At 39.3% G+C, this 27265-nt stretch overlaps 1 protein-coding gene across 1 annotated transcript; it reads right to left on the reverse strand.

Moving 5' to 3' along the window:
- Positions 1-26407, reverse strand: GIPC2 (GIPC PDZ domain containing family member 2). The gene is made up of 6 exons (XM_033000889.2): positions 26117-26407; positions 17926-18111; positions 14194-14374; positions 10834-10943; positions 10032-10113; positions 1-1674 (listed from the first exon to the last, which is right to left on the reverse strand). The coding sequence occupies exons 1-6, from the start codon at positions 26381-26383 to the stop codon at positions 1520-1522; spliced, it is 981 nt and encodes a 326-aa protein (XP_032856780.2). The 5' UTR covers positions 26384-26407; the 3' UTR covers positions 1-1519.
- Positions 26408-27265: the final 858 nt, after the last annotated feature.

Genomic DNA, 27265 nt, shown 5'->3' on the forward strand with positions numbered 1-27265 from the left:
TAAAATTATTGGCATAGTCTTTATTTTAAATAGATCTCTCCAGCACAGTGAAAGACATTTCCCTCAGAAGAAAAGTAACTAGGTAGTGATTTAGAAAAAAAATATTGTAATGCCTATTATTTTATATGCTTATGCAAATACAAAAATACTAAAAAGCTAGAACACCTTTCCAGGTCAGGCCCCACATTCTTGTCCAATTTAATTTTCAAGGACACTCATGATGTGTTATTTGGCTATAATAATCACCTGAAAGTAGCTTTTTCTAAACAAATAAGCAAATCTCTGTCTTGATTAAAACAAAGCACAGTAAAAACTGATAACGAATCTAGTTGCGAGTAAAAACAGAACTTACTGCATTGCTCTTCACTAAGTACAGAGTCAACAGAAGAATAAATGCAGACATAGCAGATATGTTAAAAGACAGTTCATTTTTAATAATCTGATAATTATTAGTAAGATGTTATCAGTTAAAGTAGATGTTTATGTACAATATAATTGGAAATCCTAACATCTAGAATTAATTTAATGTATTTTTCAGGGATTAGGCATGCATTTTCATCCAAACCACGATTGTTTGTGACTTCACAATAATATTTTCCAGGTTTGAACAGCAACATCTCTCCTATGTTGCCATGTTAAAAAAAAGCAGACGAGGGGAACACTGTGGGATCTCAGCAAATCATTTAGTATATGCAAAGATCAAATAAGCACTCAGTCATACACTATAGTCTCCAGTGCCAGATCACAGATATTATTCAAATATATGAATAGTAATCAAAATTAACATTTGTTTCTTCCTATGCAGCTCCTGCTGCAATAATATGGCATCTGAAGAAAGCAGCAGCTTCCTGGTTTAAGCATTTCTACTATATTTACTCATCTCAGTAATACCCAGACAGAACGTGTTATGACTCAAATGAAGAAAAGACTTTTTCATTCAAAGATCTTATTTCTCATGTTTCAGAGGATTTTTTTTTTTCCTGAACTCAGGTTCTTCAAAAACAGGGTAGCTTCTTCCCAGCTCTGTCTACAGAAAATACTACATCCAGGCCAAACTGTAAACAGCTCTTTTTGTACGAGAATACATAAGGACAACAGAAGACCAAGGGACTGCAGCGTGTAGAGCTAGGTAGTTTTTCAACAAGTTTCTAAATCTTTGTAAAGAAGAGATAGAGTAATCCAAACTGTTGCATATGTCTAACACTCTTCAGAATATTGATATCAAAGTGTATGTACAATAAAAAATACCTAATTTTAATAAAATGTCTGTATAAATATATCTCCTTGGTGCACTATTCACAGTGATTTCTACATTTAAATTAAATGTTTTAAATGTGTAGTTGTCAGAACTTTGGGTTTATCTTCATATTTCTTTTAGAAAACTTCCTTTGAAAAGAGTCTCAGATAAGAATACTTATACAGAGCACCCTGGATTCATATCAATAAAATTAAAATTCTGATGTACATATTTGAAAAATATTTTGTATTTTCAAATACGGATTGATAAACTGCACAGTTCTCATTCCAGTCGTCCTTGCTTAGCATCACCTATTGCTCCCCACACATCAAAGACAAACTCATCTGGAAATGCAAAGTCTCCAAGAGTTTCATCCAAAGCCACTGCAAATTCATCTGGGTTTTTCTTGTCTCTTCCAGCTTCCACCATTGTTGCAGCTAAAAAGTAACAGAAGAAAATAATGTAATTATCATGAAAGTGACAGCTAACATATACGGCCAAGGTATTTTTTTAATGTCTATTTTCAAAACCAGGTAAGGTCACTTTAGGGAGATGTAAAGCTTACCTACTGAATTTATGATTCAATAGGAATTATGTACTTAGATGTCCCCACATTAGCTACATTCTGCTCTGATAAACAGGAGAGCATCCTTGAAGCACTCGTATATTCTTCTGTTTGTTTGGCAGAGGTTTAATTTTTTATTCAACAAACTTCCATTTTAATCTTATCAAATTATATTCACTACTGAATGCACATGAAGCATGACTCTAAAAACAAGGTTAAGCACAACTCTTCTGCAAAAACAAGATCCATGCCAGTCCATCACCAACTTCAGTGAGTTTGATATGAACTTGCTGATCTGAACCAGAAGATCAAAAGGCAAACCTGGATGTTTTTCTCCTCTAAACAATGAACAAAAGATCTTAGCAAGTCAGAGTTTAAAGTGGTCAAGTTTTTCACAGAAAGCCGAAAGGGATAAGGTTTGAACATAGAAAACAACATAGTCTGCATAATAAACATCCACAACCAAGCTCGTATGGGTTTGCTAGCCACAACCTGTTTTATTAGTTTAAATGTTGAGTATGACTTGCATTTAGAAAGGAATAATGATAAATCGGCCTGGAGATAACATTTGAATATCCTACTTTAGGAAACAAGAAATCAAATACTAGGCTCAACTAATGTGTCGTGTAAAATATAGAGAAAATTAAATCTAGTTTGTTAGGTATTGGACACAGTACACTTACAACTGCCTGAAAGAAGTTGTGCCTGAAAGAAGTTGTGCTCTCAAGAAACTACGGTATGACCTCAACCAGACTTCCTTAATTTTTCAGCTTAATTTTTTAACCCAAAACCCACCTCCAGTAAGTAAACAGACTGATGCATTTAGTGTGAGACACATTATTCTTCTGTTTGGGTCTACATTTTTTTCCATACCATCCAAACTAAAGAGTAACTAATTTCAATGCATAAGTTTGCTTGAGTTATTATTACCACCAACTCTGAAAAGCAAATCTTTAATTTATAGCACCCTCAAGGCCGGGAAAATTTGTGCTTATGCCACCAGGAAGTGAAAAAGATCAAAGTTATATCTGGAAGTCTCAGTTAGGTGGTTCAAATTGTGCAAGAGAAAGGGAATGGCCTTGCTACTGTGCACAAAAAAAAAAAAAACACAATAAAAAAAACACACACAAAAAAAAAACAAACAACAACAACAAAAAAAAAACACACAAAACCAACCAACCAAACAAACAAACACCAAAAAATGGAGCTACCAAAGGCTAGGAACATCTTGGTATCCAAAAAAGTTAAAGCAGAGAGGTCTGATACAACAGAGGCAGAGCGTGATATCTTGTAATACCCATGCTGTCTGATATTTCCTCTTATTTAACACACAAGTATCAGAATTTATCAAGTTTTAGACTTTAGTTTGGAAATGGCTACACTACATTGGGGTTGCTGCTTAGGACTCAGTCCTTAGCTGCTGTGCTCATCTCTCACCTTTTAGCCACCGTGCAGTTTCTCAGATTCTGGGACAAACTGCACGTCTACCACAACCACCACTGGATGCTGGCAACCCAGGGATATCGGAGCAAACTCTGAGGGGTCAAACCTCTCTCAGTCATGGCACCTGCACCCCCCTGAAGGATGAGAAGTGTCAACACAAGAGATTCTCCTGGTTAAGTTAGGCCAGAAGAATTACTGGTATCAGGTTTTTGTGGTTTGAGGGATGCAGAAGACTCTCTAAAACAGACTCAGCACAAACAGCACTGCTGAACACAGTTTATTTTCTGAGTCGCATCTCTGCTCCACAGCCTCTGCTCATATTCACAAGAAACGATGGTATTGTACAATAGATGAAAACCTCAAAGTCTGCTTCATTTTGAGATTACTTTACACACTTGTCTTAAACTGCAAGATGCCCTCCATCTTTTGTTATACATGATGGAACCACCACTGCCTTCATAAGCATATAAAATTCAAGTGTCACAATGAAGGATTTGATAGCTTCTAGCCTTTTCTCAGAGTGATATCTGAGTGGAAAAAATTACAACACCTGAGAAAGGGAAGGAAATTCTGAAGCCACAAAAGACCATCTTCACTGGGACAGCCTGCTGTCTACTGCATGTACTGTATAGTATCAACATGGCAAAATCTCTCTGATAAAAACGGAGAGAAACTGCCCCTGCTCTGAAGTTTTATTAAACATATTTAATATTATTTTGTTGACCTGAAACTCAGCTCAAGTTTACTGACAGTTATGAACTTCTGGCAAACAGCGTTTGCTCTTATGCAAACTTCTAACAAGCTGTGAGCAAACTTGAGCCATACTCCACATTGTGGACGTCAGCAACAGTAATTCTGAAGAAATTTGACGTTTTGTTGTTAAGTACGTTCAGACGGGAGGCTCCAAACAGAATTGCGGTGTGCCAAACTATACAAAGCAGTCCAAACAAAATCTGTGTAAATCTTGACAAACTGCTGTGATCAAGACAGTTCAAGTGTAACCCAGCTTCCCGGGCACCACTAGTCGTTCTCAAGGAGTCTCGAGAACTGTTTCTCTGCCAGAAGAAACCCTATCCCTGTTGTGTTGATTCTTTCTGTGTCCCCTGTGAAGTTCTTGTGACATTGACTCAGAGAAATATGGATGGGAAACAGGCATTAAACAGGGAAATCTTGTTCCAGACAAGCAGAAGACAAGTATTTGTCCTATCAACGCCGCCCTGTATCCCCTGACACAGTGGCATAAGAAGGTACTTACAGAGGAGCAGCCCTGAAGGTAACGAGGTGAATGGTGTGGTTTAAACTTCAGATTTCTGGATATGAATCAGGGTATGAAGTTACTCTAAATAGACCCTGGGAGAGGGTTGGAGGGAGAAGAACCGTGGAACGTGACACAAGAGCAAACATGTCTAGACATAGTAACACATGTTCAAAAAAGGCTGCCATCAATAGAGTGAGGGTCTAGACAAGTGTTCCAGCAGAAAGACTGGGAGCAGGAATTTAGTCAGTTTTAAAATAAATTAGTAGAGATATATGAAGGAGCCATATGACACAGCAGCAATAAAACAAAACAGCGTTATATTACAGTCCAACTGCCCCAGTTGAAATCTCAGAATTACACGATAATAAACTGTTATCAACAGAAAATGTTACTTCAAGCACATTTTCCTTTAAAGATAGAGCTTCCCAAATTATGAAACAGAACCCTAAAATAAATAAATAAATACAAATAGATTATTATCAATTTACAAAACCTGAAAACAAAATCCACTAAATTGGACAATCAAGACAACATTCGCCCCCCTCCAAGCAGACGTCCGGACGTGACGGCGGCGCAGCACCAGCAGCCGCCGCCTCCTCACACGAAGGCGGTTTCAGGAGCGCCGAGCCCCCAGCGCCAGCCCCCCCGCCCCGGGAGCGGTCCCGCCCCGCGCAGCCCCGCGCAGCCCCGCGCAGCCCCGCGCAGCCCCGCCGCTGAGGGGTCGCGCGCTCCTCCGGCGGCTCGCTGCCGCCCCCCGCTGCCCGTCCGGCCGCGTCGCGCCTCCCCCCGCCCCGCCCCGCCCCGCCCCGCTTTTCTCACACCAACTCGCGCACGGCTGCGCGAGGCCGGGCCGCGCTTCACGGGTTTCGCGCGCCCAGGCACCCACTGGAGCCGACCGGACACCCAGCCCACGCGCGCTTCCCGCGGCCGCGCAGCCGGGCGGAGCGGGGCGGCCCTGCTCGCACGACGGCATCTGCGACGCCTCATGCCCGAGGCTCGTCAGAAACTACTGACCGCCGAGGCCTTTGGCAGGTACGTGCCAACCTGAAGAAAACTACCGGTTCTCAGAGGGTGACAGCTCCCTGCCGGCCGAATTGCCTTCGCTCCCGTCTCTTTCCCCCACTGCTGCTTGTAACAGCTGCACAAGTGATTATAGGAATTCTATTCCAACAAAGTAGTTTTAGCCCCAGTTGTCTTCCGATTTTATTACTTTTTTTTTTTTTTTTAAATGTCACTTCAGGCAACACTCATACCTGACAAATTTCTACATAAAATGTGAAAAGTTCAGCAAACTTGAAAGTGATGAAAGGAATTAGAAGTCTTCTCAAATTCAACTGAGAAGCTCAATACCAGGCTTTCCAGTAGTATGTTGACTTTTTAAATCTAGCCCTTCAAAAATACCTTCAAAGCTCTTTCATAAAATCCTTATTTTCACTTTCACTAGACACATGCAGCACAAGCCCTGAAAGCTACAATCTGCCTGCCACTGTTATCTGCCTTATATAGGGGTTTTGCTACCTATAACCACTCCTGTAACTTCTAAAAAAATTTTTTCAGAAGTCTTAACAGAAATTTCAATGTTTATTTAGCAGTAGTACTATCAGAAGCTTTGCTTTCATCAAAAGGTAACAAATGTCATTATTCTGGCCTGACCTGACACTTTTAAAGAGCTAGAATTCACATTCAGCTTCTGTACGACATGACAGAAAATGAAGTATGTCATGGCAGTTTCTAGTGTTTAACATTACTTGGGTTTAGTTTAATGTTGAACATTGTCAGATCTGGCACTCAAGGAACCACTGGAAATATCCTTTCTTCTTGTTTCTTTTTATTAAGTACTAATTCTTTTTGAAGTGGAAGTTTTCTTGTTTAACCAAACTTGCTACCTTTCCCTTCTTCACAAAACTCCCATTATTCTCTCAGAGTAAATAAACAGTCATAAACAATATACCCCAGAGTGTATACAATAAAATCCCTTGGGAAAAGAAGACTGGTGACAGAAGAAGCAGAAAACAACAGATTCGGGGAGAGTATCACTTTAGTCAAAGCATTGCAAGATAAAAACATCTATCTAATATTGTGGGTGAGCCAAGAAAAGAAGCTTGGGTGACAAAAACTTTAAACCTGTTAGGACATACTGACTAGATGGGGAGTTTGGAGAATGAAGTCAAGAGAGGAGAAGTAGATTTGAAATTCCTCTAAGCAGATGGACAATATGCCAAGATATGTAATGTCTGATGATATCACAGCAAACAACAACAAGGAAATAATCGTCCAAAAGCATAAAAATAGAACTCACTGAATAAAAATCACTGAATGAAGAGCTGGCCAAAAGATGCTGAAAGAAAAAAGTTGGATGGAAAGCCCTTTTTACCATCATATAGATCCCGGCTTCCTCCCACCCAGAATCTTTAGGATCAAACACAGTCTGTAACAATTCAAGCTTCACTGATTTAAAAACTAAATGGCACCAGTATTTTTTACTAACACGTGCTTCCTGAGTCCCTCCTATTAATCAGCTGTTCACGTTCCTTTACCAGAAAGCACTGACGGGATTTAAAATAACCTGAATTATCTCTCAATGGCACATTTGTTTTAAAGAAGGCTGAAGTCAAGCCTTGGCCCAATTTCTAATGTACCCATAAAATGGCTGAGGAATAAATTTCCAGAGCCAAGAGTTCCCTTCTGCAGATTAAGTCCGGTTTTCAGTAAAATAAAGAGGTAAAAAGGTAAAAGTGCATTCAAAAGTCAGGTATGTAAATCTCAACAGCATTTACATCTCTGAGAATAAAAAATTGTGCCAAAAAAAAAGGAAGTGTATGCATTTCCAGTAAATGGCTTCTAAGCATTTTTCTCCAATTTTGGGATTTGTGTGTAGATTTAGTCAGCCATTCTTGGAACTGTCAAGATACTTAACTATGCAAAAATTAAGGGCTTTATCTCATATTTAATTCTGTCTGTAATTTTACATTATTTTTTCTCTCTTTCTAACTTCTGACTTAAAGCAGGGGCACTGTTTTAGAATTCAATCACACCATGGAAGTGTCATTTTAATGGAGATGAAAGAGCAATATTAACTGACATCCAAAGCTTCTGGCAAACAGAACTGCACGGGAGTGAGCAATGATTGAGATCTTAATCACTTGTCGGCTGTCGCATTGTGATGACTTGCATTTTCAACTAATCTGGCTTGAGTAATGAGTGAAATTTCTAGCTGAGTGGTGATTGGCATTCTCTGAATGAATCCTTTCCTCATATTTCATTTACATGGGTGACTGATCACATCCAGTATATGAAAAACTGACATGTGTTAATTGAACAGATTTGTGACAGGTGATTAGCTCTACTTTCCTGAAGAGTCCTAGACCTGTTTAATTGTTTAAAAATGATAAAACTTTTTTTCATCATCACTGTCGGCCCTCAACTCTTAAGACTTGAACGTTAGGAAATGGCTTCAAAGGTACAAACTAAAGCTACACGAACCCTGTAGTCTTTGATTCCTGACAGTTTCTCTTTGTTTCACTGCCTTTTTGGGAGGAAGAGAAGGAAGAGGTGAAGGGCTAAACAAGAACCCATTTGGGAAGAGGAGAGTGCCTCTGAGGTCAAAGACCTCTTCCTTCTTTGAGTATTCTTTTAAGTCATTCTTTGAAACTTTCCAAACTACATACTGAAAAATGAAGGACATTAGAGCTTTGAGAAAAAAAAAAAAAATAATCAAGGAATTAACAGGAAAACTCTACCAGATGCTTGACAATCAGCTCAGCCATATGTGCTGAAAGCTGAACTTCTTGGTCTAACTGTGCAAGAGCCATCCTGTTACGGTACCGAGAGCCAAAAACACAGGGAACACCAGTTCTCACGGAAACTTGCTGCCCTGTCCCAAAGCAGAGCAGAGCACACCTCAACATCCCAAGAAACCATGCTCTAGCCTAGGATCTCAGGTTTCTGGGATATGAACACCAAAACCAGAACACCTATAGCCACTTATTCCTGTAGGGCCAGGAGCCCGGGGACCTTGGAGATAACCTGCAAGGACAGGGTCCTCCAGAAGTCTGGCTTGAGCCGGGCCGGCAACAGCTGCAGGACAAAAACAGCTCCCAGAGGGACGACTGGCACAAGACTTGGAGCTTTGAAGCCCAAGCCAGAGACGGACCAAGGCAGAGGCTGCAGGAGAGCGAAAGGACAGGGGATCCTCCCTAACCTGCAGAGAGTCAGCACCACACAGGGCTCACGGGAGCGTATTACATGGCAGCAGCATCACATATTAGAGATCCTGGGAACAGAATTTTGGATAATTTTTAGTTTTCAGGGAATAGGAAAGTTTAGATATTACCTACAAAACAGAATGGACAAGTTTTGGGCAGCTCCACTCTCTCTTCTATGCCAGGAGGCCCACCACTACCTGAGGCTGGGGGACAAATAATAATACACCTACAATTTTTCCTCTGAGAAAACTAGAAGCTGCCAGTCAGATGCTTGCTGGTAAGAGCAGCCAACAAAGGACTTTTGACTATTCAGATAATCACCTATTGTTGTCATTCCTCTATGCTAACTGCTGCCCATCCAAGCTTCCTGCTTTGCCCTTAGCTTCATGCCAGACGTATTTTCTCTTCTGCTTTGCCTCCTCCAATTCTCTCTCATAAAAATGTTCTTTTCGAGATCATTTTCCATTTAGCTTATCCTTTCCTAATTCTTGGCTGATTTTTTTAGATATTACCGTAACAATAAATACCTTCTTTGTCTCAGCATTAGCAGTTCCACAAGATCGTATGAGGACTACAGCAGCCACAGCTGGCTACAGTGACACTTCTTACTCAGCTAGACTGCGGCTTCTTCCCATACAAACAGAAGTTCCTATTTAGTTGTTGTCAGACTAACAGAGGAAGGCAACAGCTGCAAGGACAAGTTTGGTGCAGTTTTAAGGAACTTATGACACTGAGGTTGAATAGTTTCTTTCATTATAGATTGATGACTGTGATAACTAAGTAAATATTCTGGAAAATTTCCCATGCTCTTCAGAACACAGGCTTTAGAGAATTTGATAAATTTATGCAATTACTGTGTCATTTCCCTTGCTAACCAGTTGCCTTTTCACTGATGAAGATCTTGGAATGAAACTTTAGTGATCAACTTTGATGTGTCTAAGCCAAGGGGCAAAAGAGCAAAAAAGCAAATACATGGTTATGCTTAACAATCCTTAAATGTGGTACACACAAACTCCCCAAGAAAATACATGTCAAAGAATACACTGATGACAGTTAATGGCAAACAACTAAATAATTCATGCAATAGTATATAGGTGATGTGTGGGAAGAATAGAGGATTAATGACATCATAATGCTTGTAGTGAGAGATTCTTTCTTTTATCGGAGACACACATTTGCAGAAATACAGGCAAGTTTTTGAGACTGCATGCTAGACAAATTTTGCTTCGTTTACATCCAGAGACTAAAGTACCAAATGAATTTTAGACTACAGAAAATAAGAAATTATTTAATTTTGTAGTAACATATCTGTTAAAAACTCACCTAATTCAATATCTCTTATCCCCATGTATGTTTCAAGAAGCTCATCCACTTTTTTAATTGCTTTTTCTTCAACTCCAGTTGGCTTTGTTGAAGTAGAGGGAAAAAAAAGTATGGTTATATCTATGCAGATTTCAAAATAACCAGCAATTCACCACTGGTTATCCTTCCATCCTAGCCACCTAGACTTACAAAACCTACAAGTAAAACATGTTATTCCACTCTTTCCCTCTTCTCACAAACCTGAGCCTTCCTCCTAATGTCAAGACACACAGCTCTCACATTCAAATTAAACAGGGACCTTACATCTCCTGACAATTCATCAGTTCCTCATCATCTTTAGAGGAATCCAGAATAAATAACACTTCTTCCTAATCCTGGTTCTGCAAATATTCATGTCAATGTATATTCTTAACCTCTACTAACAACACACCTTACACCAGCACAGTACACTTTGGAGGGTCAGAAACAGAAGCAACTCTTCAACTGTCCCACCTCTATTTTTTCCCCCCTTCCCTCTTTTCAACACTCCTTGGTCTAATCTACTTTAAATTCATCCATGTAACCCATGACATCTAAATACAGGCTCCCTGTTTCCAGATTCCTCAGCCCCTAGTCTGCTAGAATATCCCTGCTAGTCTTCAATTTTATATAAACATTTCTCCCTGCAAAAGGCAGTCATCTTAAGTCCTGCAAGCTTTGTTACATCCAGATTTTTCTTTCCTACTTTACCTTGCCAACCCTGGGGAAGAATAAATCAGGTGTTAGATGATTAAACTGCTGAAGGACCCCAAGATAACCGTACCATTTCCTCCACGGTAGCAGGGCCTTTGGTTCTCAGCCGAAGTGTTTCTCTCCCTCTGGAGATTTTAGCCTCTGGCAGAGTTCCACCTTTGGACCTTGGTTCCAGCTTTTCTGAAGACAAAACAAACAACAACAACAAACGTAAAAGAATACCAAACAAAACTAAGTATATTGTATGAAAGAATATGATATATCTGCTTTTGCTATTGCATTACCCTCACTTTTTGTTCTAATCAAGACCTAGATCTATGTAAAAATTTAATTATAAATTAACTATATTCTAAGTATAGGTTTGCTGACAGTTTCTTGTCATCAAAGTTTGATATCCGCTTGACTGCACTGAAGCTAGGACTTCCATTGAGCAATATATCTATGCAGACCTATTGCACTCAACTTCATATATGCACTTTGTATAATTTTATTTCCCTATTTTATGGAAAAGTAGATTTATTACTTAATACCAGATAATGGCTGGAGTTACCAGCCAAATGCTACAGCAGACTGTGTAGCAGGTTTTAGCATTGTAACACTTCTGTCTTTCACTGATGCAATGCTGCAAACACTACTGCTAAACAGGTCATGATGAGCCACATTGAGCTGAGCTAACAATTTGATTACTAACAGTCACATAGGTGAAATGTTCATAAGTAGATCTGCAGGAGTTTTTCCACTGGTTTCACCGAACTCATGATTTCACACCTGATAAATCTCTACCAAGAATATCTGGGTTTTCTTTACATGATTTCAGCTTTCATTGTTTAATCTTGGGTATAGGCACTCCATTTATTAAATGGAGTATGGAATCAGTTAAGATTTGGCTTTCTTGTTCTAGGACATAATTTTACATTCAGTAGTAGCAAGGCTTTAATTTACTTACTGACATGGGAGTTATATAGTTAATCTGAAAAGTGCTAGAAGAGGGGAAATGATTTTGCAGAACCATTTTTAACTGTGATTTTTTCTCTACCAGATTATTCCTCCTCTTAACATCAGGCCTTTCTAATAATCTGTCCTTGAAGCAAGAATTTAACATGCTATATTAATTTTGCCCAGGTAGATTCCAATTCATCATTCTTGTGTTAGTAATCAAAAATCCAGATTATTCTGCTGAACAAGTCTTGAAAAGTAAATTTTAATTGTTTTTATTTTAACAAATAGATATGGCACAGTCTCTTACATATATACTTAGTATCAACACTTTGGCTTAATCCTTTTATTGCTTGAAGGATAGTTTAAAACATCCTTAAGATTGTCATAATTTCTAGACTTGTTTCAAAAAGTCATTCCTGATACAACATACATATTTTTTCTAGTTCTGTTACCATTAATACCGTAGAATTCATGATCTGACATAACCTGTATTCGTAATACCTCAGACCAAAGCTCTCTGGCCACCACAGAAACTATTTTTCATATTAATGTAATTTAAATATAGTATTTGTGTTATGCTGCCTTTACTTTGCTTCTACTAATTTTTCACCAATTCACAGAGAACCAGCTTGTGACTGGTAAGGACCAACCTTATTCAGACAAGTCTTTAGTTCTGTGCTACAAGCCTTGCCTAGAGTAGCTGAGGCAGCCTGTGTGCACATGATAGAAAGATATCTAACCTGTAAATTATACTTATTTCACATTCTCCTGAGAAGAAAAATAAAAGTTAGTAATTTCACACAGAGGTTTGTCTCTTATTTCCATACTATCACCAACTTGTGTTGAAACTAACAGGAATTCAGCACCTACTTGTCCAGCAGGATCTGAATCTTATTTGTTACCTCCTTTGGGGCTATTCTCAGCATGCTGCAGCTTAAACACCATCTTGAATAAATTTATGCCTAATGCTTAGCTGCACCTAAGGCTAGAGGTGGGATATTCTAACCTATTGGGCACTGCAACTTGTAAATTAATTTCTGTAGGGTAAAAAAATAACATGCATCTTCCAGAAATCTGCCCAAAAAGCTCTGATCACCTCTTAATCCAGTGTCAGATGAAAAGTATTGCCATGGAATTCACAGGTTTCCTTCTCTACATCACAGGCAGACTAAAAGGTATCTTAATTACCTGACTAAAGTAATTACTCTTAAATAATGGCTGAAGTCATCAATCAAATGCTGATTTACCCTGGTCTTTACAAACAGACTATGTAGAACATTTAGCATTGCATACAAATTATAGACCCATATTAAAAAGGTATTCCTATATTATTAATTGCAGTACTATACATATGTAACACTACTTTAGTGCAATGTATAACACACACATTTACTTAACAGGAGTATCAACTTATATCCAAACACATTAGAGATTAACTCATAAACCTCATTCTTCACAGAAGCACCAAAAGCAAAAAGAAATCTTTAAATTCCTCTCATTTTCAATTTCTGCTGCTATTCTGACACCAAGTGTCAAGACTGGTGTATGACAGCAGTTGTAAACTACTAACAGGTAAAAACAGATTTGAATAATAAACATTTCAAATTCTTGCTGCTGTGGTGATTTTGAACTTGTTGTTAGTGCAGGTGTGCACAAGGACTCATACACACTTACAATTTAGAAATATTTTGAAGTTTTTATTACAGAAAAATGCTATGTAGTCCGGGGAGAATATAAAAAATTGAGAGAATAAAAATTAGAACTCAGTCTCTATTTTGACTCCCTGAGTTAAACCTGTTTTGTTCACCACACTGATGAAATTCATATACATAAGAATTAGTAGTAGGTATGCATTTGTCCTGTATAAGTATCACTTTCTCATAGAATGCAGGTGGTAGGTAGAGACAGATCTTTGCCATACTGCTTTCTTCCAATTCTGAGTATACGTGTTGTATGATTAGAGATCCACAAAAAAGTTGGGGAGAGGGAGAGCTGGCAGGCATGCAGCAAAGGAGATGCTCTAGAGAATCCCAGACAATGTTTCCTGTAGCATCCTTCTGCATTAGAGAGCCCAGTCCCCAGTAAAGGGTACAGAAATAGAAGTCAGACACACAAATGAACAGGAATTACGTATCAATAGAGGAAAAGAAGATGTTCAAGGATCAGCACATTAGTGAAGTGATCCATGCTTTAAAACTGTGTCTATGAAACAATTCCTGTACTTATTTTGCATGGTCATGTCGTGGCAAAGGAATCAAGCAACTGAGACTCAGGCTGAGGCAGCCCACGCCGGGATGACTGCTGGAGAAAGCAAGATGGAAGAAAAGCCATTCATAAGTTTCCCACTTAAAAGAAAAAAAAAAAAAAAAAAAAAAAGAACGTTCTTGTAGCAGTTATGTTACCTGGCTACAATCTGAAAACAAACTTACAATGCAATGCAATGTTGGGGTTTCAAAATCCAATGAACAAGGTGGACAGCCAGGTCACTCACCAAATGCTTTCATAGGCTCTATCAACTCCAGCTTAAACATCTGACCTTTCTCCAGATCTTTTAGCATTTTGGCAACTTCATAATGCCGACAATCTGACACATTTTTTCCATTTATAGTCTCTATGTGATCACCCACGCAGACCATTTTGATTTGGTCCATAGGGCTACCTTCTTTGATTCGCTATTGTTTAAAAAAAAAAAAAAAAACAAACAAAAACAACACATCACAATTAGAAACATTTCCTTATGAGGTGACACGACAGAGTTTCAAGAATGTTAGTTAACAACAACATAACCATTATTTATCATTACTATTACTTATTATACCAACAGTGTGTTTTGCCTAAGATTTTCATAAAACATATTTTGGAAAGCATTATTTTTTGAAGTATTTTAATAAGCATTGAATATAAAATCAATAGAAAAAAATATGCAATCATACCTCAGAAATTAAGGCCTCCAAATAAGCTAATATTTTTGTGCTTTAAAACTGAACCCAAATGTGTCAGTAACGTGAACATTTAATTGAGTTTTGGGGTTTTATTTGAATAGCTTGACAAGAACAGATACAGAACTTCTCTCAAGTACAGCCCAAGAACATAAAAAAAATGTGTGTGATAAACTAAAATCACCTCTAGTGATAAAACTTCTACCATTTTCCTCATTAAGCTATACAGCTGCATATTAAAGTATTTTCTCTGAAATAACAATAAAGAATAAGAAATTATTCTAAATGCTGTCTCATGAAATACAAATACAAATGGTCGAAAGGTCATAAGACATAACAGAAGTTAGTATTTATAGGTTTTGTGAAGTGGAATTTAAAAAGTGAGAAAAAAAATCTTTAGAAGATGTCTATGATTTATCAAGTCAATCAAAGGACACTTTAGATTTCAGTGATTCTGTTTATTGTTGTTATATATTGTCATCTTTGTTTATCATGTGCCTAAGTTATGTAAGCCATTATCCTATGGCTATTTAATAGAAAAGCTATGACATAGTAGAATATCTTTTATTTTGTAGAAATATGAATTTCATTCTAGTATCTTCCTGAATAACATACTTTTCAATAAAGACTGATGTTGTTCAGGCTAACTTTGAGTGAGATAACAGTGAGACAAGGGAGATAAACATATTGCCACCTACTACTATAACACCTATCCTAGCTGCATAACTATCTCAGAAACCTGCTACTAGTTTATGTGCGCATGTCTGAGCCCACATATGTGCCTCCATCTGAGAGAGTCAGTGGGAAGTGTGATAGTGCTCAGTGTCCTATAATATACCGCAACGGTTTTTAGCTTCACTCCGAGTTTAACTCTTTCTAGCACTTTTTTCTTTAATTTAGATTAGAACAAAAAAGCAGATTCATGGTGAATGAAGAGAGGGGTATCATACACACACCAGAAACCCAGTCCCATATGTATTTCTCTTCCCAGGTGCTAGGATTCAAAAGCATGCCCATGAGACTCCAATTAATGTTTAGTCTTCATGTTGAATTAATTTTCATTTAGCTTTTCTTCTTCACTTGGATCCTAGTACCAAAACTGTATAAGTAATATTCATTGGCTATGTTATTTGTGTCACGTCAAACTTTTTTTTCATATGACTTAACCTTTATCATCACTTAAGGTAACTGACCAGTGATAGTCAAGCTACGTTGTCACAGTAATTAAGATACAATGATAAGCCTGTATTTCAAGCGCTCTACAGTCCATTTAGAAGCTAGGATTTATATTTCCTATGCAATGCCTAAAATTAATTGCACCACCCCATTCTATAATGTTTCATACACCAGTCAGTCATGCTTCAAGTTCTACTGTTATTCTCTGAAGGGCTAATTTGATTCCATAATACATTTTCCCATCTGGCCATGTACCCAAAAAACAAATCTGTGAAAGTAGAATGACACCAAATTTTGTTCTTAGTGAGGTGAAACATTACATCCTCATAGGAAAAGAACCTGCATTTCACAGTGTCAGGTTTAAAAACTGGCCAGGTTATATTTCAAACCTAGAAACTGCCCTGTTATTCAAAATGTAATAAAATTACTACAGCCCATAATAGCTTTCAACAACCCACAGATAGATAAATTTAATATTAATTGTTAATTAATAATAAAACATAACAATTTTTCAAGGAAAGTAAATATATAAACAAAACAAATTCTATCAAACTTAAAAGTAGAGACAGTCTTAATCATTTACGTAGACAAACAAGGACAAAAAAGATGCAGCTTTTACTTTTGCTTATGTATTTTCTATGCTGTTTTAAAAAAATCCTTTGGCTAAATATGCAACAGCAAAGTAAGCTCTTAGAAACTCCTTTAAACTGATGCATTCTCACAAAGACTGCACCATTTTCATTATACTGTTTATTATTAGACCAGGACAAGGACAATGATCTATTTGTTCAGACAAGCTTTATACAATTTACTGGAAATTGCAGCTTGTTCTGAAGATGTGTTGAGGGTTTTCCAGTCTGCTCCAATTATGCAGTAGTCTGTGTGATGGCTGTTCTCTCTCTCCGTATTACCAACCAAGCAAAGAGCGAGTCACCCCCTGTACAGTGCTGCACATGCAAACTTTAATCACTGAAGCACTGCTTTCAACACCTTCTTCTTAAATGCCACATAAGCAGCAGCATGACTGAATGTTATGGGCCGCATGGATGCTACCACTAGAAATTCAGAGTTCTGTGTCTGTAAGCATAAAAATGAGGCTATGATTTTGCCAAAATGCTTACTGAAACCTCCACTGCATCTCGACTTTCTCAAGTGTGATCTCAATCACATTTTTCCACAACAAAGACAAGCAAACGTATTTCTAAACCACGTCTTGTTTTATATCCATGGTAGCTAAGGAACGAATAGAGACTACAATCTCTCCATACAAGAAGCTCTGTTTAAAATAGCAATGAGAACAGCAGTTGGAGCAGTGGTAATCGAAGATAACTGCCAATGCCTCACTAATAATGGATAATTGGAGTAGATTAGAGCAAAGCATCTAAAAAAGGCAAAAAATGTGATTAAGGGTCCTAATACCTAGTCTAGCAGGAAGCGTAGCATCGTTTCCTCAGCCTCCACTTGTCTCAAAACATACTATCTGGAGGTCATATAGAAGATGAGGAGGAAGGCAAGTGTGATTAATATATTGTACATGTTACTGCCCATAGTTGCAACTCAAGTTGTGGTAAATTGTGTTAATCCATATCCTTAGCACCTTTTAATTCACCCTACCTATCTAAGGCAAAAATATTGGAAAGCTGAAAAAGCACTATACTTGCACTTAGTCTTATACAGCACAAATGCTTCTGCCTTGTGAACAGTCATAGACTGAAAGAACATGATCTCATTATCACATGAGTGACAAGGGTTCTATAAGCACCTAATCAACGACATCAGAAAAATCACTTAAAAAGGGAGGGGGCAGACTCAAGCATCTAACACCTACCACCTCAGGATAGGTCAGGAAATACAATGGCCACATTCTAAAGCTGATACACATTACGGAAGCAATGAACAAATGAACTAATTTTGAATGACAGGCAGTACAGAAATAGCTGAACTAATTTTGAATGATGTACCCTCAAGAAAAGCGACTATTTTTTACTTACCATATATATTATAATTAAAGATTTTTTAGTTTTAAAGGATCATTAAACCAATAATTAACCTGTTACAGTAACAGAAGCTTCTATAGGACAATGTATTTAACTGGTATTTGAATTTACCTTTATAAACGGGCAGCCCGTTCCATTGTCTGTAATGGTAAGCCCAAGCACATCATCAGTTTTAAGAATTTCCACTTCTTTTCGTTGTCCTTTTATGTGGGCAAATATGAAATCTTCAAGGCCAATTTGTGCACCTAAGAGCTTGTCCATATCGGCTTTATGAGTGTTCAAAGTGCAAAACATAATCTGTGCAGGAGGCAAGCAAACACATTATCTTTAGTAGTATATTAGGTTTGGTGAGCTTCATAGGAAGGTAAAAGGAGAGCACAGTTCTGGCCTCTCTGACACATCCATAGCTGAAATTATGATAACTCTCCTTCTCCAGCTGTCCCAGGGGAGGTAACAGTCTCCATCCATGCACACGACAGGAAGCATCAATAGCTCAAACTCTGCAGACAGGAGCTGGCAGGGAGCAAAGGAAAGAGGCAAATCTGTGTGAGCCGCCTTTCACAGCCTGTGTTAGCACACCAACTCTGACACAGGCACCTTGAGCTAGAGCAGAACAGCTTGTTCCACAGGTGACAGTGAGCAAACCAAAGAGCCACCACCATCTTTTGCTTCACCATTCCCCCACCTCAAATTCCACAGGATTCAAACATCACTAAGGATTGCTTTAAAACATAACTGCTTGAAAGCAGTTTCATGGGAAAAAAAAAAGTTTATCAAAGCAAAAGGGTTGTGAGACAGCATGAAATGTTTTATATTGCTCCACGTGTTCCCCCATTAGCTAGGAGCACATTGTCTCCAGTGGGTTTACTTAGCTTCCCACCCCTTCTCCAGCATAAGTGGGGGTCATCTCTGTTCCAGCTTAGTAAAAAGCAAGGCTTAAGAAAAAGGTCAAATTGGTTCTTTATAAATCAGCCTTTCTGAACGATTTCCCTTCAGCACTGAGTGTTAGGCACCCCTTTTTCTCCCTACATTTACGCTACTAGTTCTTTATTGTCCTGGGCATAGGCAGGATGAGACTAACCCATCTGCACAGTGTTAGTCTCAGGGACAGTAGACGATGCTTTTGCCTACCATGGTGCTGCATGGAAGAATCTGGCCAGTCCGGGCAGGCTCCAGGCTTTCTGCTTTTTAAGTACAGACTGTACTGAACAGCCTAGCCAAAAAAACAAAAACAACCAAACCCAGTGCTCTCCCTCACGGCCAGAGTAACTACCCCTGCCCGACTCCTTTCCAAGCTGTAGCCAGAGAGGAGTGAGGGCTGTGGGAGGCCCCACACAGCCACCTCCTGGGCAGCACCCAAGAGCAGCAGCCAAAATAAAGAAACTCTGCTCTCCAAGAGAAACTTGGACAATCCCTAAAATCTACTTCACTGAGGCAAAGATCATCCCTAAAGACCATCTTTCACATGTAACTGGAAACAGGGGAAGAGGAGGAGACTTGCCACCCCGTTTGGTTCTTCAACAGGGGTGGCAAAGCCACAGCTGCAAACCATCACAAAAAGGCTCTGCTGCCAGGAGTATGCCCATGGTTCTGACAGGAAAAGAGACAAAAGTAGATACTTTTCTACCCCCTGCCTATATCTGCTGGACATTATTTTCCTTCAGAGCACAGCTTGGACCCCCTTGTAGCCCATTGCCTACACCAGCTCCAAATTAAGAAGTAGTAAAAGCAGTGCCAACACATGAAAAAAAGAACACAGTGGGAAGCCAGTCTAGCATTTGAGAAAAAACAGCAGCAGGATGTCACTCCGTGTCCTTCATCTTTGCTACGGCTGTAGTGGCAGTCCCTGGGGAGCGGCAGGCCAGGCCAGCTGACCCAAAACCCAGGCACAGACCTGTGCCCGCAGCCTGCCAAACCTCCCAGTGCTTCACTGGAAATGGAGGGTGGTCTCCTTCCACCTTCCCAGCTTCCCTCACTGCACTTGCAAATGTTACAGGGTTTTCTGCACAAGAACACTTCAACTGCCTTTTCTTTCCTTCCAGCATCACTGGATGACAGCAGAAAAAATTAAATGAAAGTCACCAACCTATTCAAGTCTATTCCAGGTCAAAAGAAGAGTGCATACTTTTCCTAATGTATTTCACAAAGGGCATTTAAGTTTCTGAAGCTTTCTAGAACTTAGATTCTGTAACTATTGTGGGCTTTGGTTTTAAAAACTGAAATTTTAGTAGTGAGATGGTATTTATTGATGAGGAGGGGCTTGTTTAGTGGTTGTTTAAAAAACAAGACAAAACAACCGAACAGCCCTATTTCAAAGGCTAATTGCTTGTCTCATATAATCCATCAAACATCCATTGCAATCTAATGCCTTAACAATGATAGCACAGCTTATAATAGCACAGCCCTTAACAAACATTAGTTTTATTCTCTCAGGTAATGAAAAGTTTTTCAGTTAACCAATACTCAAGCAGTAACATCACCTAGAGAAACTCAGCTGGCTGTAGGTAGAAAATTAAATTTTATTTTATAAACAATAATCTCTAATCATCAGCATTTTTTTTTAACCAAGAAGGTTCAATTCAAAAAGACTACATAAAGTTCATATATATGTTTTCAGCTCTCTCTCAATCTATGCAGTAACTTGGCCAGTTTACAAATGCAACTCAGTTCTTATTCTTACAAGGAACAAAAAGCATTATGTCTTTACATTTTAGACATTAGCATCCTTCATCTGACCTTGTCAAACAGACAATCATCTAGTAACTACTGTCACACTTCTGAATAGATAAAATTGGCAACAGAGCAGAAATGTGATATTTAGAAACTCGATCCAGAGTTTCTCTATTTAGACCTTCATCTGGATGGCATTCCTACTACAGCCTATAAGTCTGCAGAATTTTCTGTGAGTCAGTTCTATGCTAACCACAAGGCTGAGAGAGCATCAGCCAGTCAAAAATAAAACTGAAATCATTCTGTATCCTCTGTAGTGAACAACTGCTTTTTCTCAGAACAGATATATGCGGAGAGTAATGTACTAAACATGTATCTACCCAGGATAATATACAATTACACCATCTATCAGCTAGAGCACAGCTTTATTTGTGCATGACTGAGATGTCAATTTAAAAATTACATTTTTTCATAGATTTTACTTGAGTTTGATATAGGTACCCAATAACAGCTTATATACTTAAATACTTAAACAACATCTGCTATAGTACACCTTCCATTCACTGAAATCTTGGTATATTTTTAATAGTAATTTTCTTACCCAGAAATTCAAGACAAAAATTCAATGTGAAATTTTCATTGTTAAGTCTTTTCTCTGTCTTCCTACCCTCAACCTTCACATGCATTTGATCTTTAACTCAGCATACCAGCGCTGTGTCATTTCATGTCAACTTTAGCAAGAAATTATAAATCATAAGTGCTACATCAGTAACGAAGTATCTAGCATACCTTCTTCACTGATTCGGCTGGCAGGGACTGGGGGTTTGTGCACAACCTTATAAAACAGGTTTGTCAGATAAGATTACTAACAGATTATTCCCTGCCTCAGTATTTTCAATAGGAAGAGACTACATTAGCCAATAAAACTGGGGTTCCACTGTGCGTTATATAAAGGAACTATATTAGCTAAGAAGAAGAGGGTTACAGTATATGCTATATAAAGTATATATGCAGTACCACATTGCATACCCTATATAAATTACATTTGTATCTTCCATATGAAGCCTACACCTTGAGAAGAACTCAAAAATAAGTTGACTGACAGATGACATACTCAGAAGCTATTAAAAGTGCTTTTAAAATTGGTAGGTCTTGGATGACTTTACAGAGATCATAATCACTTTCTGTATTTAAGAGGTGAGGAAACGAGAATTCTACTTCTGAGCAAGATATAACACCCACTGACATCCCTATATAGGTAGACATCATTACATCAAGGAATCACCAACACATTTTCTAGATACTTTACTCAATTTATCCTCCCTGGGGAAAATGTAGGAGCCTTGGCTAGCTGCAGCAACAGGAAGAATAACCAAGTCCTCCAACTTCTAGTGTGCTTTTGGTACTCTATCAGGTATTCAACTTTGCCTCCCCAGGTACATTCAAAGTACTATAAAATAAGCATTCAGTGTTTGATTGTTCTTTTTTTAAACCCAGAGCACACAAGAATTACAGCGTAAATTCTTCCACACAGCTTAAAAGTATTTGAAAACCAGATCATTGACACAGCAATACAGGTGTGAAATTGAAGTACTGCTTAGGGGAACAGCAAGCAAACAATTGTTGCCATAGGGTTGGGAGGAGGTGTTTTGTAGGGAGTGTTAAGTTTGTTCATTTAAAGTCTTCAATCTGTAAACAAGATTGTGAACAATTATTTTGATAGATAAGCATACACTCTAAAACTTTGAGCATTGTGGTGATGAGGATTTCACAAGCTGACCCTTTCCTCTAACCTCCTAAAATACACTTCAGATTTCTTCTTGTTATAAGGTCACTTTTATTCAGAAACCTAAGTTTCAGCAGTGGCTTAGTTTTCAGTATTCTTTCATAAAAGTTTAAATTGAACAGGTTTAAATCAAATATGTCTGTGAAAGTTTAATGTGGCACAGCTTCATAGTATAATTAACTGTTTAGTATGAGGACGCAAGGCCCAGGGAACAACAGCCCGCCCAACCACAAGCTCAGCAGCTGAACTCTTGTTACGAGAAGAGGCAGAGGGAGATGCATTTCTGCCCTTGGTGTTACCAGGAAGGTCTCCATTTTCCTGTATGCCCTTTATGAAGCAAAAATCCTTCCACTGTGAAAGAAACCCCAATCTCCATGGGCTCTTAACAGACACACCCGCTGAGCATTCAACTTACCTCACTAGCCCCACCATACTTCACCTTCCAAAGCAAACAAAATAATCAAAAGTGCAAATTATGAGTACACAAACTGAAAGCCCATAGAGCCTCTACAGTTTATCATTCCCTTCTCAGATGATCAGGAAATACCCCTGCTATAGTTGGACTTTCAATATCATTGTTCCTGGTACCCAATTAGCTACTTCAAATACTTTAAAGCCCTACAGGCTTTAAAAGGTGTGCTCTCACAGGAGCACACCACCACCAAATGCTTTTAACAGGCCCACATTGTCCTTTGGTCAGTGCTCATTTATTTATCACACTGGCTGCACTTTGCATTTTAACTCTTACAGGGAACATAACACTCCCTGCTACATTTCCCAATAGTCACAGTGGAGTAGTCATCCTAAATGGCCAAGACCACACACAAATACTTTTTCCAACTACTTTTTCTACTTCATCCTCTATAGAAAAAAAATGAGGAGATATTTGTATTATTTATGCAAGTAGAAACATACACATAACTGTGTATGGGTTGTGTTGCTAGTTAAGAATTGCATCTGGGGGTTTTTTTGGTGGTTTGTATTTTTTTTTTTTTTTTTTTTTTAGCTCTGTGCTTCCTTGTTGAAATCCTGTTGAAGAAATTAAGTTAAAAGTCAAGAACAATGAGATCTACCTCAAACAGCACTCATATAAATGATATAGGCAATTCATTGCTAGAAGCCATCCTCACTCCTTCTCCCTGAAGAACATTCACATTGAACCAGGAAAAGAAAAAATACCGGTCATGGTAAAGGTCAGAGAGGTAGGCAGAAATGCAGGTGAATGTCAGGTTCAAAAGAGATAACTGAGATATATATTCACCTATGAAGACAGATAAAGAATAAAATACCTAGGCAAGAAAAGATGAGTATAGGAAAAGTTTCAAAAAGCTGCTGTTATGGCTCACTCCTTCACAGATGCCTACCAAACATCACAGGAGTGGAAGAGTGTCCCCTTTGAAGCTATACCTGTCTTGTTCTGTCCCCATCCCACCCTACTCATGATCCAGGTCTGCCCACAAGTTTTTGTCAGTGCCTGTCCAACAAATACTGTATTTTATACAAGCTTCTTTCTGTCACTGTTGGCAGTCAATCACAGATCCTGGAAAGGATTCTCCAGCAGAAGCTGAACTCAGCTGGTCCTGCGAGATATGATACAAAGAGGAAATGAGATGCTGTAACCATGTGGGGTCGAAAGGAGAAGTGACAGACGACAAGTATAGCTCATCCTGAACCATACTAAAACACTTAAATAGGATCCAAGAATCCATACCCTTGTCTACACTGCAGTAAACTCACATATCCTATTAAATGTATTCACTTCTGCAACAGTTATCCAAATGCTCTCTACACTGAGCTCTTCCCCTCCCTCCCCCTCCCTATTTTCCACCGAAGCCACCACAGGGCAGAGATCTCTTTGATAGTACCTGTTTCCGAAGGCATTCAGGTATCACACTGCCCATAGGCTTCAGCATAGCTAGGTCACAGAAACTTTCCTAGACAGATAACACCTACAAATGGCATTTGAGTACCTTACTGTCCTTCAGTTTGATGAAGTGCAGCTTCTGGCATTATTCTTTACACCACACTGTCTGTCCAAAAGCAGCTTTAATAAATAGATCATACCATTTAAAATGTCTAGTCTTTCCTTACTTCCAGCAATCTCAGCAGTGGCTAATATTTTCATGTTTCATGGCACTCCTTGCTATTCACTGATCCCTCCTATTTTATCTTGTCTACCCAAAATTTTGTTGCAAAACTCTCTGGTCCAGGTTCTCCACTCTCCTGTGACACATTTACACCAGGAAATATTTTTGATCATTATTTTAATTTCATACAACTTAAGTTTCTTAAAACCATATGAATTTCTTGAGTGTAAGATTTTAAGTTCAGTCCCTCCAGCAATAATTCTCTATCCTTTTTTACCAATAAATTATAAAAAAAAAAAACAAAAAAACAAACAAAAAAAAAAACAACAAAAAAAAAAAAACAGACAAACAAAATGCCAAATGTGAATGGGACAGTAGAGAGAAAAAGAGAAAAGAAGAAACCTCTCTAGATTAGGACAAGACTGGCAATAGATGCCCATGAAACATGTTGTTCTTCCTCTAAAGCCTTTGGGGGTGTCAGATTATACATCTAGGAGAAATGGGAGCACACCATCCATACAAAATTGAATTTCCTGGTGAACACTGTTCTTTCTCAAGTTGGTGAAGCCAAAAGACCAGTAGCAAAAGTTCAACAGTGAAAGAAAGAAAAGTAGAATAGAAGATATTCTAGCAGTTATGAGAACTTGAAAGTAAAAGGTATAACTGAAGATGGAACAAAACAAAAGGGGAACAACAGCTCAGTATGGAAAGAAAACAGAGAAGCAGACGGTCAGAAGGCAGCTGGGAAGGTCTGGGACATAGGTGCATTGCCTGGCAGTGGTACTGGTTACTTAATGCACCAGTGACTGGTTAAACTGTATTCACTGCTTCTGCCACTTTTATTTTAAAATTAACTGTTTGAAATGCTGCTAGGTCAGGCCCCAGGAAACTGTCAGAACAAAGTCTGTAGTAGTAGTCTTTACTACTTGAAAAGAGCCTGCTACAAATAAGAAAACAAGTAAAGCTGTTTGGCCATATACAGAGGTAAGGAAGTGTTAGCACTTTGTTTCAATGTGTCACTCAGGTTAAGGTTCATAGAACCACGTAGGAAGAACCTGATATGGCCGCTATCTTATAACTAAGAGAAAACAATGCATTTACAAACAGAAATGAATCATTATACAAACAAACGTTTAAAGTTTGGCTCAGAAAAAAAAGATCAAAAAGGCAGCAGTGTTAAAAAAAATCCTGTTATAGATTTAAATAACCTCACTTGAACAGTGGGCCTTTTAAGAGTAATCACCTGGCAAATCAGAAAACTTTCCAAACATCACATGCAGTTGGAAATTTAAAATGTAGTCAGATTTAAAGCATTTATACCTCCCCCCATTGCCTTTATTCTTGGTATTTACCCTCATGGGTCCATACTTTGGTTGTTTGATTTTTTTTTTTTTTTTCTTTAACGAATCACTACAGTCTATAATTCCTGCACTGGAAATAATTATTCACTCAACTGCGATACAAATGATTTGAGCCAGTGCTCAAGAGCCGTGTTACACGGCAGGCTGGCAACAGGTTAAGAGACACTAGAAATACTTTGGTCAAAATGCCCATTGGTTTTCCGTGTAAAAGTTAAATGCAGTTATGCTTATATCCTTTCCTGTATGATAACGCTCACCTGAAAATAGCAAAAGAACTTTTATTTCCACACTCCCCCCCCAAAAAACAAAACAAAACAAAAACGGAAAATATCCATGTTCGCAAAAGTTTGCGAAAACAAGGCGCAGGGGCAGCGGCCGCCGCGCAGACCCGGCCCTACCTCGGCGGGCTGGATGCAGAAAGCCTCGGCGATCTTCGCGTAGAGCTCGCGGGCGCTGCCGAAGCCCTCCACGCGGCCCGTGGGGCTGCCGTGCGCCAGCTGCGTGTGGAACTGCAGCCGCGACACAGTCGGGGCCGGGGCCGGGGCCGGGGCCGCCGCCGCCGCCTCCGCCGCGGGGGCCGGGGCCGGGGCCGCCGCCTCGCTCTCCACCAGCTTGACGGTCTCCTTGGACTTGTCCTTCTTCTTGCTCCTCAGCCCCAGCGGCATCTTCCGCGCCTGTGACGGGCTCCCGCCGCCCGCCCGCCCGCCCGCGCCGGACTCTGCCCCCGGCGCCGCCCCGGCCCCGCACGGCCCCTCACGGCCATGCCGCCGCCAGGTGCGGCTGGGCCGGGCCCGCCCCGCCCCGCTCCCCGCGCAGCTCCCCGCGCTTCGCCCCGCTCCCCGGCGGCTCGGGGGGCAACGGGCCACGGCCCGGCCCTGCCCACGCCCCCACACCACCAGCCCCGGTCGAAGCGGGGTCGCACACCGAGGACCCCCACAGCCCACCCTGGAAGCCACAAGCGGCCGTAACTAAAGCAGAGGAACAGGGACTTGGGTCAGCAAGTTATTCATACAAATAAATAATCTTTCCCATCCCTGATGGTGAATGGGACAGCACCAAGAATGCCGAGTTTGCCAAAGCCTGTTACGGCCTATTTTCTGACCCCTTCAAGGACATCTCTTCCACTTTTTTCTACTTGGGCATTATATAAAGTGTACACTGTGAAGTGTACTTACATACCATTAAAGTGGAAAAGTGTAAAAAGTTTACCATCTTTCCACTCACTAGTTCAGGAATTTCTACCAATAAGGAAATATTAAATATTGATCAGAATAGGTTTATATCCTCCAAGGATTAGTAAAGCAACAGCCATATAAAGCAAAGTTTAAGAGGCTTCCTATTGAACTGGACAACAGCTTTGTAATACTGAGATTTAATATATATTTGAAAAATGTATTTTCTAACATTTTGAAGATTTAAAATATTTCCTTCTCCACCATGGAATAGAGAAATGTATTTTATGGAATGAGTTGGTTGTTCACAAGTTACAGAAGACATCTGTGCTCCAATCTAAGTACACTCACCTCAGTGGAATTGCTCTATTTTCA

The sequence above is a fragment of the Tyto alba genome, unplaced genomic scaffold, assembly GCF_018691265.1.
Source record: "Tyto alba isolate M040663 unplaced genomic scaffold, T.alba_DEE_v4.0 Super-Scaffold_1000006, whole genome shotgun sequence".
Lineage (NCBI taxonomy): Eukaryota > Metazoa > Chordata > Aves > Strigiformes > Tytonidae > Tyto > Tyto alba.

Bases quoted from the DNA above. Each gene is read 5' to 3' on its own strand.
- GIPC2 (XM_033000889.2), bottom strand. From the start codon at position 26,383: ATGCCGCTGGGGCTGAGGAGCAAGAAGAAGGACAAGTCCAAGGAGACC. The intron at 10,114-10,833 runs GTACGGTTATCT...ACTTCAACAAAG, and splicing joins CTGCTACCGTGGAGGAAATG to CCAACTGGAGTTGAAGAAAA. The intron at 1,675-10,031 runs GTGAGTTTTTAA...GTTACTTTTTAG, and splicing joins GATAAGAGATATTGAATTAG to CTGCAACAATGGTGGAAGCT.